Source organism: Triticum urartu, chromosome 7A (genome assembly GCF_056163025.1).
Source record: "Triticum urartu cultivar PI428250 chromosome 7A, HENAU_Tu73, whole genome shotgun sequence".
Lineage (NCBI taxonomy): Eukaryota > Viridiplantae > Streptophyta > Magnoliopsida > Poales > Poaceae > Triticum > Triticum urartu.
Window position 1 is genome coordinate 202,197,265 of NC_141879.1, and position 13,712 is coordinate 202,210,976.

Genomic DNA, 13,712 nt, shown 5'->3' on the forward strand with positions numbered 1-13,712 from the left:
GTTGAAGTTGCTCTTATTGATTAGTTGATTTTTGACCTTTTCTATTCATGATCATCCACCTTGTTCTTCATACCATACACGTTTGTGCCCTATCAAAGGGCATTAGTCTGCAGCAACTCGTAAATTAAAGGGATTTTTGTATTCATGCCACGCTCGACTGATTTGCCCCTATTTTTCAACAATTGCGGTTTTCCCCAGCTCACTTCACTCGCCTTGTGTTTTTGCCTTTTCGGGATGGTTCTGACCAATGAGCAGTCGCCACGTGGCGAACCGTGATTGGTCGGAACCACCCGAGAAGGGCAAAAACACATGGCAAGTGAAGTAAGCTGTTTTTGAAAAAATAGGGGCAAATCAGTCGAGCGTGACCCAACTAGGGGCACGAATATAATTGTTCCTAAATTAAAAGGTATCAGAATATGCCACCGCCTAATCTCTACACATAGGTTTAGAAAATAACAAAAATTATGCAGTATTAGAAGAAAAAAATAGTATAGCAATCTTCAGGAAAAAGTCAAACTAGAACATACACACACGACCCCCTCCAGCTGGCCACATTGAGACGAAACAGAGCACACAAAGCCCTCCTCCTCCCTTCGTCTCCGTTGCTCCATCCCATTCCCAAGCTCCATACTCCACCACGAGCTAGCTAGTACTGCTGTCCTGTCAGGGAGGCCGACCGGCCAAGAAGATCGAGGCATGGCCGAGGCCGTCCGGGACGATCATCACGGCGCGGTCGACGACGACACCGGCCTGCGCCCGACCAACAACGGCGACAGCACGTGGGAGATAGAGGAGCTGGAGCCGGACGACCGGACGGCCGGACCGCCTCCTCCCCCTCCTCCCGGGGCAGCGGCCACCTCCGACGCCGACGACGTGTACGTGGCGGTGGGCAAGGGTGGGTCCAGCATGGCGGCGCTGTCGTGGGCGCTGACGCAGCTCGCGAGGCCGCGGAGCTTCGTCTACCTCGTGCACGTCTTCCCCGTCGTCGCCACCATCCCCACCCCATGTAATCAAGCAACCCTCTTCTCCCCCTTTCCTACCTCCTGAATCAAACATGTTCACCTTAGCATTGCGAGATCGATGAAGCTACCTTATTACTAGTTGCCTCCATGAAGTAATAATCAGAACACTAACGATTTTGCAACATGAATGTACAAATAGTGATGATCTAAACGCTCTTATATTTTTTTACGGAGGGAGTAAAAGTTAAAAAGTTACTGGTAGTCAAAGTGTCACGTTAAGATCGACGGCTAACATTCCAAAACAGTTGGTAAGAACACAGTAGAAACAAGTCTGGTCTTGGATCGACCACCAATGGCCAATGGGTCCCAGCAACGTTCACATAGACAAGGGATTGGCTGGCAAGGGGTGGTTGCAAACAAGGTCATGATCTTGGACTGGTCTCTAGAGGATTTGGAATTGTATGATTGGAACTTTCAAAGGCGGCACCGCCAGTCCACCACACCTGGCTGTTAGGGGTTTTGGAGCTGCCGTGAAGAATAACGATTGAAAAAGTCGGCCCGTCGCGGAGCTGCAATCGAGGAAGTTCTAAACTGTTGTTGATGCTGACCTAGGTTTTCATGGACTGATCTGTTCGGACTCACACTTTTCAGTGTTAATTATACTGACTAGGTGGACATGGTGTTTTCCCAAGAACAGTTACTTGGTTAATTTGATGCTGATAGCTATCAGGTTTTTGCTTAAAAGGAGATTAGGGTTCTCATCTTACATCTCCATTTTTTTCTTTTGCCGAAGTATATGTCCAATGATAGCCACAAAAGGGAGAGAATGAATGCTTTTGGTAGACCTTGTAGAGAAAAGGCATAGTGCTTGTGCCAGGTATCATTTTCCAAGTATATATTCTCAACAATCATTTTATGAAAAAAAAATTCTCAGCTATCAGATCAAACTTTTTAGCTCAAGGCTGAATGATATGTGGAGTATATAGGATGCCAAACTTTAGGCGTTAGGTTCCTATGCCGGGGAGAGTGGGACGCATACCAGTCTCTGATGTTAGCCTGCCACTGAAGTGTGAACAATCCAAAACAATAAGATTCCTTTCTTGATATATAGCTTCATCTTCTCTTTTTTTTTTTGAGGGCGTATATAGCTTCATCCTTCTTATACACGATAACCCGATAGAGGCTTTCAACAGCTATTTATACACATATTTGTTTGTAAACCATTACACCTTTTTATCTATATATCACGAGGTCCAAGAGACAAATATGTCGATTTTTTTAATTCTTTTTGGCGTTAGTTTTTTTTCTTTCTACGTGTGGTTTAATAGTTATGTCCTGAATATCAGAGTTTTCTGAATGTAATCATTTGACTACTGAACAGCAACAAAGATTTAGTTAAAAGGCGTCTTTATGTTGTGAGGAATCTGACACATGTGGCAACAATTTTCTGAAATAGTAGGAATGATGCCTAAGAGACAAGCAACCCCAGAGCAAGTAGAAACTTACATGAACCAAGAGAGATCCAAGAGGAGAGAGATGCTGCAAAAATTTCTGGAGCACTGTCGCAACTTTCAGGTAAACTGGCTGCATCAGTTCTTTGCAAATTCTTTTTTGCTTCCTGCCGCGCTTTGAGCTAGCAGCATCTGGACGCCAAATTTCATACTAGTAAAATTCCATTCTTGCAAATTATGTTCAGGTTAACGTCGATGTGTACCTCATCGAGAGTGATCAAATCGCCGATGCCGTCGCTGAACTTATCCCTGTTCTGAATATAAAGCAGCTAGTACTCGGGGTTGCAAAATCCAACTTGCGGTGAGGTCTAATATACCATGAAGGATGAAAATCAGCAGGATTTCAACTATTTTCTTCAATTTGGAAAATAATATGTGTACTTAATTTTGAATGGACAAAGGAAGTTGAAGAAAGGGAACACAATAGCAGGACAGATACAGAAGAATGCACCTCTCTACTGCAAAGTCAAGATTGTCTGTGATGACAAAGAAGTTGCAGTGGCGACGGCTGCTGATCCGACGCCACCATTTTCACCTTCCCCTGTAAATAACAACAGCAGATCTCGCACCCCGACACCGCCATCATCTACGCCAAATAGCGATAGCATAGAAGCAGTTGATGGCAAAAATGATAGCAAAACCAAAGAAAGAAGGAAGATTCCCAAGTTTCTCAGGTGCCTGTCATCCTGATTGCTGTTTCAGTCACTTTCACAGCTGGAATGCTGTATGCGCCATCTTCAGGTAGCAAAAAGTTTGTGATTAAAAGTTTTGTCATATTTTGAATTTTAAACTTCTCGATCCATGGTGTAAGAGATGATTTACCGTACATGGAGCTTTTCAGTGTATCTCTGTGGGGTTCTTTCTTATTTTATTTTATTTATTTTGTAATGAAGCCTTGTACTTAATTGTAGTGGTTATGGAGCTACATGAAAAAATGCATTTGCATTTGGAAACATACAGATGATATAGATGCACCTGTGGCCTAAGACTTCATAAACATTTTGCAGAACGTGCATAACTGGACAGAGAAGATGGTTAGGTAGAAGTTGTAGCCAATCATTTAGTAGCATAATTGTTGATAGGGAGCATCTGTGCTATATTAGGACAAATCAATGAGCTCAGCAACTTATAAAAAGTTAAATAACGTCATCAGTGCCTTAGTGCAAGTTGACATGCACATGATTACCCTACTTCAATCAAACACTATTTCAGCAAGACTTGTCGCCTGAATGTGATTCAGATCGTGCACACAATGATGCAGCCATCAGTGTGAGCAACAGCAATGACCAAGCAGGTAAAAACACCGCATAGTCCCCAACAAAACAAGGCTTGCTGACAGTAATAACTTTTTTTACGACAGCATAAGCTGTACAAAACTGAGCTTAATTCTGCACACTGCACGAAGATTTCAACTCACAAAGATTAGCGACTTCAAAACTTATGGAGGAATATAAATTTGAAACTTCCATTCGTTCACTACAAAACAGGAAATAGGTTGACAGACACAAAAATCTACATACGACTCATCTGTCAGACACATACATGCGGAAAGCCTACAACCTCTAATTATGCAAAACAAATGGAAAAAAAAGAACATTCTGTTCACTAAAAGAAATCAAACTCTAAATAGTTATCCGAGCCTTTCTGGGATGCACCAGTAGGTGCTGCACTAGCCTCAGATGTTGACACTGGCAGCTTTGTAGTCTGCCTCTCAATCTCAACAGGCTTCGGAACCTCTGGAGGGCTCGCACAGCGTATCAACGCCCAATTCACACCCTCAAAAAATGGATGCTGTTTTATCTCGGTGGCGCCACGCTTACAACCCAATCGTTGTTGGGGCTCCTTAACAAGTAGGCCCCTTATTAAATCTCTTGCTGAGAAGCTCACAACTGGGTATTCTGGGAAACGCAACGGCTGACCGATGACATTGAACAGAGTCGCTCGGTTACCTGAACCTTTGAAAGGTGTTTTGCCGAACAGAAGCTCGTATAAGAATATACCAAAGGTCCACCAGTCAACAGCACTGCCGTGGCCCTCACCTTTGATAATCTCAGGGGCCAAATACTCATGTGTGCCAACAAATGACATTGATCGCGCATCACTAGGTTCTGCCATGAGCTCGGGCCATGGACGGACCTGGTTGACAACTTCAGGCTTTGGCTTTCGATCTTTCTTCGACTTCGAGAAGAACCGAGGGCCAAAGCATGTTGTGGGAGCTGTGCACGATGGCTGTATCATGCAGGATGGCTCTGCACAAGCTGGTTGAGCACAGTAGGCTTGGCTGCTCTTCCGAAGTGCTTCTGTTTCGGGATTGGATGACCTGATTAGAGTCGGGCTAACTGTACAGCGAAGGGAGAGGTCGAAGTCGGATAGCATGATGTGCCCGTCATCACGGACAAGAATGTTTTCAGGCTTCAGATCACGATATATGATACCGAGCATGTGCAAGTACTCCATAGCAAGGAGGATTTCTGCTACATAGAATCTGTGATTAAGAAGAAATGCAATATCGAATCAGTGTGCAGCAGTTTTTATTTAGTAGAAATAACTTGTAAGAAATACTAAAAAAGGTATTCACAACAATATTACTGGGATATTTATGTCGCTATATGTTGTATTTGCTTCATTTAATTTGATGCATGTTTAGTTCTGCTGCATGGATGTAATCTGAAGCAAAGTAGATGGGTTTTTTTAGCAGCAAATTAAATTTGCAAATGTTGCTTTCTCGTCGACAATTTCCACAAGATCATACGATATCTGGCCAATTAGCACATTACAGGCAATTTTTCATACATTCAGCTAACTTGAAACAGATAGTAACTTTCCGCTATTCTTGGCTTTGTTGCCACGATACATGGGAACACACAGAATCGGATGAACGCTATTGTTTAAAATACTAAGAAAATGCTGAATCCTAAAAGTCAAGAAGACAGTAAAGTATATTATGTACAGCGTAAAAGATGGATCAGACATACTTGACAGCTTGTTCTGGAAAATACTTGCCACGCTGTTTCTGTCGAAGTGTATGCAAGTCTCCCCCAGGGCAAAACTCCATAACCAGACATGAGAACTTGTCAGTCTCAAAGTGTGTGTACAGTGTTGGAAGAAAAGGATGATCCAAGCACTGTAAGATTTCCTTCTCAGTCTGGGCTCGAAGCAACTTCTTACGGCCTGTGAGTGATGCCTTGTCCATAACCTTCATTGCAAAATAGCTCTTGGTTCCAGTCAACTCTGAAAGATACACACTGCCGATGTCACCACAACCTAGCTTCTTCAATAGCTTAAAATGGCTGAGGCCAAGAATCCCATCTCTAGTCCTGATCATCTGGATTGCCTCCCACCGTGAATCATTTGCCTTGTGAGGCTTGCTGGTGCTACTAAAACTGCTGCACGCGCTTTCCTCGCTGACATCACTGCCTGTGCTCGGCCTGCATCGGCTGCTAATACCTCTTTCTCCAGTCTCAGACCTTCCTGTCAACCTGGCACTTCCACTTGCACTAGCTGCACCATGATCCTTATCTACCGTCGAGTCTGATTTCACGTTTCCATCTGTGTTTCCATTTTCCACTGTATCCTTCTCATCATCTGCAGGAACCTTGCTGGATGTAACATCAACGGACTCATGTAGCTTGTGAGATGGTTTCTGGTCATTGGACTGGAATTCTTTGTTTGGACTGCTCGGGATAGCCGATTCGGGCAATTTTCTTGGCAAGCCTGTACTGGGTTTACTCGAACTGGTGAGATCCAGAGAGGAATCATTCTGAGAACACTGCTTCTTTTCTTCAGTGTTGGGGATTGTTGGGATGGTTTGGGGCATTGTCTTGGAAGTCATTGCTCTGACAACTGAAACCTGAACCCCAGATTGCAATACTACTGGTCAATCAAGGGTTTGAGCTTGGATGGACCACTGAAGTGCATTCCAAATCTGCAAAAGGAGCAAGAAAAATCTTATAAACCAAAGATAGATACATGCAGGCAATAATTGCATGACTACATGAGCCATCAACTCAAAGAGCAAAAGATCACCAACAGTCAACCATCACTGCCAAGCAAGATCAAGAAAGAACCTCCACACTCACCACTCAGATCCATCAACCTTCCCACCAAAGTGAGAGAGAAGTGAGTCCTGTCACAAGCCACAACTGGACTTAACAAAGTTATCACTTGAGAGTTCATGTCGCCCCTCCTATCCTAGTCCTATATATGGCACTGGCGAGGCCACTGAACCTGTCCAACCGCCCACTAACTGTAATCATGCAACACTATGGATGCAGATGTAGCACTCCCCACTCGGGAATAAACAAGATTTGTTAGGGATCCGCAAAGAGCGGTGCCCTCTTTCTTTCTTTCTTTCCCATCAGAAAAGGAGAGGAAAGAAAAGCGGCTCCCAATCCCCCATCACCCACCCGAAAACGACGCCTTTAGCCCCTCGCAGGCGCATTTTACCACGATCGATTGGAAACGGTGCTGCAGGCGCATCAATGGCGTCCTTTACCGCCATCAATGGCGTCCTTTACTGTCACATCGAAACGCAGACTTTCTTGCAGAGAAAACCGAGGGAAAGCGGGAAATCATCATGGAGCCGGCAGGGGGTGCCACGCGCTTTCGGCTTTTGATCTGCGGAATGCGGAGGCACGGAATCTCGCGGTCGCTGCGGTAAAAAGAGTAAACGGCGGCGCGCATGAACGGCGGCGCAGATCTAAACATGGCCGGATCACGGTCCGGTAACGGCGGGAGGAAGAGGGACAAGAGCCGGAGATCGAAGCAGGGGAAATGCTGCCATGAAAGAACAAGAAAAGGTGCGAGAAATCTCACCGGAATGGCGTCGTCGTCGGGGCCTTGAGGGGTGGTAGATCTTCGCGCGTCCGGGGATGAGACAAAGAGGAAGGAGAAGGAAGGACGAGGAGCGCCCGGAGGAGGCGGATCGAGTCACGGGGTACCCGACCAAGGAGCTGCCTGTGGGCTCTCGTGCTGCGCGGCTCGGGAGTTGCGACGAGTGAGAGGTGGTGGGTCGTTGGAGGAGTGTATGCGCAGTAGTAGGAGTAGTAGTGGTGGTAAAGAGGGAAGGGGAGGCGCGCAGGAGGCGGAGAAAGGCGACGTGCCGGGCGCTGAAAGGCCAGCTTTCTCTTTCGTCCACGCTGAAATCGCTGTGGATTCGTTCGCGGAGGTGATGATTCTGTCGAAATTTTGGGGCTCCGGCTGATGGGGAGACGACGTGACGGGGTTATCCCAAAAATGACATGGATGGCCGCCCTCTGCATGGACCTTTGTGTCGGCACCCGGAGCTTGCAGCCGGGAGCAAGTTTCAGGTGGAGCAATCCAGCGACGTCGGAGATGCTCCCTCAGTCTCGACCTCGGTCCCTAATTACTAGTCTTAAAAATAGATGAACTCAATGTATGTAAAATTCAAAATATGTCAAAATACATTTATTTCTGCGACAAATAATTTAAGACGGGGAAGTGTTGGAAATATGAGCAATTTATCGAATGATTTTATTAACAGAAATACTAGATAAAGCACGACTAGTATAGCAGTGATAAAACAAGTCATGCAATTTGACAAAGAGAAGGTAAACAACATCTTCATATATAAACTGTAACTAAACACATCTAGAGCAGATAGTATAGCAAGTTGCGTATATGAAACAGAGTCTAACATATCTAGGGCAAATATTATAAGAAGGAACTGTAGCAGGGCCTCTAATAGAAAGAGAAAGAACACGTACGGGACAGCAGCAGCATAAGCGCCGGACTTGGGGTTGGTGTCCTCGCCAGCCATGTCGTCGAGGAGGTTGTCGACGTCGGGGAAGTAGTCGTCGGAGTCCGGGGCGTCCGTGACAAAGAAGTCAGTAGTCGCGCTGAGCGCTCCCTAAAAACCTTATCACCCTTCTCCCGTACAGGACTCAAAGAGGTGGAGTTTCGGAGGCCTACTGTCCCGACCTGCAGTGGGCGCCGCAAGCCGGGATGGGAAAGATCATAGCAGCAGCACAGTGCTCAGGAACTTTGTGGTGAGAGGAAAAGGATCTTCTGGTGCGTATCTCTGAGAGGAGCGATCTCCCTTTTATAGGCGCAAGAGAAGGAGGCGAGAGGCTGCGCCGGGAGCTGAAGGGAACGAGGGAGACGAAACGAATAGGCAGCAGGCGAAGAGGTGTGTCGTTCGTTTTCAATCTCCACTACAGCAAAACGTTTCAGCTTCCGTGTGACCTTTCATATACCCGTCGTGCGTAACAAAAATTTAGACATCGGCTCGGCTCATTCCCGCAACCCGCGGCGCGTCGTGACGTGGCGTGGCGTGGCGAGGCGGTCGTCGGAGGAGGAGTGTGCGTGGATGTCTCTCTTGTTCTCATCCTCATACATGTGGAGAAAGAGCCTCCCTTATAAAGAGGTCCAACTCCCTCTAAACTAGCAATGTGGGGCTAAACTTTAGTTCTACCTCTTACCTTGCACGAATGGGCTGCGTGGTCATCTAGGATTTATTAGAAATTTTCTGAAACTGCTAATGGGCTAGGCCCAAAATAGACAAAATTCCAGCAATTCCCCACCAGATCCCAAAGGCACGCAAAATTTGCCTTTGGTTCCAAAACACTGTTTTATATACCGGTACTGCAGTGGAGACTGTTAAGTTGAACTTCCACCTAAAACTCTAGACTATGATGAAGCTATGTACCTAGGATAGGGTCATGGATCTATCCAAGATACCCTCCCCAAGGACATCTCTAAAGGAACCAGGAGCATTCGAAAAAAAATCATCATTCACTCGACCATAAAGCTAGGTTCCACTCGACAGTCTTGAAGACACTCAACCGTATGGACAATCACTCGACTACCAGAAGATCTAGAGCCATTGCACTCTGCAACGGTTGGATATTAAGTCATAGCTTTATGGGTCATTATGTATCTTTATGGCAGGCGTTACTAGTAACGTCTCCATCTTTATGCACCTTAAACCCTTTGTAACTGAGGGCGGGAGGGGTTTGGCGAACTCTATATAAGCCACCCCCCTTCTCAGGGACAAGGGTTCGCACCCCCTATAACACACACGCATATAATCCAGTCGACCGCCTCCGGGCTCCGAGACGTAGGGTTGTTACTTCCTCTGAGAAGGGCCTGAACTCGTAAAACTCGTGTGAACAACTCCTCCATAGATAGGATCTTGCCTCCACATCCCTACCCCCCATTCTACTGTCAGACTTAGAACCACGACAGTTGGCGCCCACCATGGGGCCGGTGTCTTAGCGACTTGTTGGAGAAGTTGTGATTTTTCCGATCCCCTTCAACATGGTTTCAGGCGGAGGTTTGGCCAAGGGCCACGAGATTCGTCTCAGTGCGCTCGTATTCATCGCCGATGACTCTGCTTAGCTCCAGGAAGCGCCACTCGACCTCGAGGCGCTCCCCGTCCGCGGGGCAACGCACTTTCGCGCATGCGTCCGTGACGTCCTCCTGCGGCAGCCGTCGACTCAGTATCGGTAGGCTCCCGTACCGACCTCCCTCCCTGCAGCCCGCCGGGGCAAACGTTCCGGCCGGTCGAGGCTTCAGCGGTGGGTGAGGCACGAGGTGGCTCGCCAATCGGCCACTCCCCAGGTCGCGGCAATCGAGCCCGACGAAACTCTCTACGGCCTGTTCGACCTGTCAACTGGCTCCGTAGAGACCGCATCCGAGTGCGACAGCAGCGACCCCGCAGCGGAAGTTTTGATGGTCAATGGACCACGTAGTCCTCCTGGCTTCACCCGTGAAGACGGAGGTGATGGTGACGGCGATCCGTCGCGTGTCCACGAAGAGTACCGACCCGAACCCCTCTCTTCACAAAGGAGGGAGGAACTTCGCCGCCGGAACATGGATGCACTTCACACTCCTATCGTTGGAGAAACCCCTGAGGCCCAGGCCTTGGAGGAGGCGCGCCTGGCCAACTTGGCTGAGCGCACTCGACTAGAGAACCTCCAACGCGCACTCGACGAGCGTGCTCGGCAGCGTGCTCCCGAATTGAGTCGATGTCAACTTTTTCCACCTCCGAATCAGGTATATCGAACTCCAATCCAGAATCTTGCAGCTGCGGCCCAAATAGCGGAGTCAATTCAACCTTCCGAGTCAGAAGCTGGTCGAGGTTTGGTGCAGATCCGGGTTTTTCTCCGAGCCACGGGAGAGCAGAATACAGTAGTATCTCAGTCACGGAATAGGATTCATAGCAGATCCGTAGTTGCGGACATAGTCCAGTCGGCTCACAGCCCGAGATCGCCCCCGAGGCGTGAGGGACGTGAAGACCTAAGAGATCAGTACAAAAACCATGAGCAGTATGATCACCGACTCGATCACGATGATCGTCATCGAGGGCCCATGCCTCCCCCAAGGAGTGGATCATATGTGCCTCGGCAGCAGGATGACAGACGCCCTCACAGTGGTGGGCGAAGGATTCCAGTTGACCCCAGGGAACCAGGCTTTGATGCGAGATCTATTCTCGTTCAGGGTCTGGTCGACAGAAATAGAGCTCACAGAGAAGGCCCTGATAGAGATTTTCCAACCAGCAGTAGAATGCATGTCTCAGGCCCAGAGTGCTTCAGCAGAGCCATCAGGGCTGCGGTGATTCCTCCCAACTTCAGGTTGGCGACTGGAGTTAGTAAGTTCACTGGTGAGTCCAAGCCTGACACTTGGCTTGAAGATTACCGAGTGGCTGTACAGATCGGTGGCGGCAACGATGAAGTGGCCATGAAGCACCTTCCTTTGATGCTAGAGGGCTCGGCCAGGGCGTGGCTGAATCAGTTAGAGTATTTATACTTGGGAAGATCTTGCTCAAGTATTTGTCAGAACGTTTGAAGGTACTTGCAAGCGGCCAGCAGGGTTGACAGAATTACAGTGTTGTGTTCAGAAACCGAATGAAACTTTGAGGGATTATATCCAGAGATGGATCACGTTGCACCACACAGTGGAGAATGTGTCAGATCACCAAGCAATTTGTGCCTTCAAAGAAGGCGTTAAGTATCGGGAGTTGAATCAGAAATTCGGTCGGACAGGAGATATGACTCTGATTCGGATGATGGAGATTGCCACCAAGTACGCCAATGGTGAAGAAGAAGACCGACTCCGGAGTGGCAAACACAAAATAGTCGCCCACGAAACCGGGGGAGGAAACTCCAGTCGGAAGCAGAAGCGCAAAGCCGAGCCAGCCGCTCCTGGTGAGGCCTTAGCCGTGACTCAAAGGAAGTTCAAGGGGAAACCCAAAGGACCATGGAACCTCAAGAAAGTAAAAGATCAGGATGGAAATGATGTGCTGGATTTACCATGCCACATTCACACCAAGAAAGATGAAGAGGGTAATTTCATCTACCCAAAGCATACCACTCGACAGTGTTGACTCCTAATCCAGCAATTCCGAGAGAAGCAGCCCAAGGAAAAGGAGAAAGAAACAGACAAAGTTGAGGATGGGGAGAGGACGATGATGGTTACCCGCACGTCAATTCCACTCTGATGATTTTCGCTGACGTTGAGAGTATGTCATCAATAGAGAAGTGAACATGGTTGCTCCGGTGACACCCAGTTATTTGAAGTGGTCTCAGACTGCCATCACATTCGACCAGTCCAATCACCCAGCGCACATAGCCACCCCTGGGAGGCAAGCGCTGGTGGTCGACCCAGTAGTCGAAGGTAATCGATTGACTAAGGTTCTGATGGATGGTGGCAGTGGCCTGAATATACTGTATGCAGAGATGTTGAAAGGAATGGGCATTCCAATGTCCAGACTCAGTGAAAGCAATATGAGTTTCCATGGAGTCATCCCTGGCAAGAAGGCAGCGTCACTCGGCCAGATCACCCTTGATGTAGTGTTCGGTGATTCCAAGAATTACCGCAAAGAAAGTTGACATTTGAAGTCGTAGATTTCTAGAGTGCTTATCATGCTATTTTGGGCAGGCCAGCTTATGCACGTTTTATGGCTCGACCATGTTACGTGTACCTCAAATTGAAGATGCCTGGTCCCAAAGGGGTGATCACTATCACTGGCAATCGAAAGAAAGCAGAAGAGTGCTTCCAGAAGGGCTCAAAGATCGCCGACGCACAGATGGCAGTAGTGGGATTGCAGGAATATCAAAAAAATGCAGATCCGAGTGATTTGTTGCGAGCTAAGAAGCCTGCCACGGATTCAGCATTCCAGTCGTCTGGCGAAACAAAGTCGACTCACATTCACCCGACGGACCCCAATGCTGCTCCGACTCACATTTCAACAACACTCGACTCCAAATAGGAAGAAGCGCTCATCGAGTTCCTTTGTGAGAACTGGGACATCTTTGCATGGAAACCTTCTGGCATGCCAGGTGTTCCCAGGGGACTGGCTGAGCATCGTTTGCGAGTAGACCCAAAAGTGAAACCAGTCAAAGAACATCTTCGACGGTCCGCCGTACAGAAGAGGAAGGCAATCGGTGAAGAAGTGGCTCGGCTCCTGGCAACTGAGTTTATCCGAGAGATTTACCGCTCCGAGTGGTTAGCTAATGTTGTCATGGTCCCAAAGAAAGACGACTCACTTCACATGTGCATTGACTTCAAACATATCAATCGGGCCTGCCCGAAAGATCATTTTCCTCTCCCTCGCATCGACCAAATAGTCGACTCGACTGCGGGGTGTGAGTGTTTGTCCTTTTTGGACGCTTATTCCGGGTATCATCAGATCCGTCTGTACGGACCCGATGAGATAAAAACAACTTTCATCACCCCGTTCGGGTGCTTCTGTTATGTCACTATGCCATTCGGTTTGAAGAACGTTGGAGCCACATTCATGCAGATGATTCAGAAGTGCTTGCTCACCCAGATCAGTCGGAATGTGGAAGCATACATGGATGACATTTTGGTCAAGTCACGTAAAGGTTCTGACCTATTGACTGACCTTGCTGAAACCTTTGCCAACCTCAGAAGGTATGATATCAAGCTTAATCCATCGAAGTGCATGTTTGGAGTTCCAGGCGGAAAATTACTCGATTTTCTCGTTTCCGAACGAGGGATCGACGCTAACCCAGAGAAAGTGGGTGCCATACTCCGGATGAAACGCCCTGTGCGTGTGCACGATGTCCAGAAGCTCACTGGTTGTTTGGCCGTCCTAAGTCGATTCATTTCTCGCCTCGGTGAAAAGGCACTGCCTCTTTATCGACTGATGAAGAAGTCAGACAAGTTCGAGTGGACTCCTGAAGCTGATGTAGCATTTGCAGAGCTTAAAGCCCTGCTTTCCACCCAGCCGATGCTTGCTGCTCCAATCAGCAAA

At 47.8% G+C, this 13,712-nt stretch overlaps 2 protein-coding genes across 3 annotated transcripts; one reads left to right on the plus strand and one right to left on the minus strand.

Annotated features, from left to right (window-relative positions):
* The first annotated feature begins 534 nt into the window (after positions 1–534).
* Positions 535–3,622, plus strand: LOC147958998 (Adenine nucleotide alpha hydrolases-like superfamily protein). Its single transcript, XM_087537756.1, has 4 exons — positions 535–1,006; positions 2,419–2,537; positions 2,659–2,774; positions 2,875–3,622. Exons 1-4 carry the CDS (start codon positions 697–699, stop codon positions 3,161–3,163), a joined length of 834 nt encoding a protein of 277 aa, XP_087393882.1. The 5' UTR covers positions 535–696; the 3' UTR covers positions 3,164–3,622.
* A 273-nt stretch (positions 3,623–3,895) lies between these two features.
* On the minus strand, positions 3,896–7,641 carry LOC125530131 (protein kinase G11A). 2 transcript variants are annotated; one of them, XM_048694530.2, is made up of 3 exons: positions 7,289–7,641; positions 5,449–6,398; positions 3,896–4,958 (listed from the first exon to the last, which is right to left on the minus strand). In XM_048694530.2, exons 2-3 carry the CDS (start codon positions 6,303–6,305, stop codon positions 4,079–4,081), a joined length of 1,737 nt encoding a protein of 578 aa, XP_048550487.2. In that variant the 5' UTR covers positions 6,306–6,398; positions 7,289–7,641; the 3' UTR covers positions 3,896–4,078. The 2 variants fall into 2 exon arrangements, with proteins under 2 accessions (XP_048550487.2, XP_048550488.2); XM_048694531.2 differs by lacking the exon at positions 7,289–7,641 and adding an exon at positions 6,553–7,253.
* Between the last annotated feature and the right edge of the window lie 6,071 nt (positions 7,642–13,712).

Coding starts and splice junctions, on each gene's coding strand:
- LOC147958998 (XM_087537756.1), top strand. CDS start 697: ATGGCCGAGGCCGTCCGGGACGATCATCACGGCGCGGTCGACGACGAC. Junction 1,007..2,418: donor CGCCACCATCCCCACCCCAT/GTAATCAAGCAA, acceptor TTTCTGAAATAG/TAGGAATGATGCCTAAGAGA. Junction 2,775..2,874: donor GTTGCAAAATCCAACTTGCG/GTGAGGTCTAAT, acceptor GAATGGACAAAG/GAAGTTGAAGAAAGGGAACA.
- LOC125530131 (XM_048694530.2), bottom strand. CDS start 6,305: ATGACTTCCAAGACAATGCCCCAAACCATCCCAACAATCCCCAACACT. Junction 4,959..5,448: donor TTTCCAGAACAAGCTGTCAA/GTATGTCTGATC, acceptor TCTTAATCACAG/ATTCTATGTAGCAGAAATCC.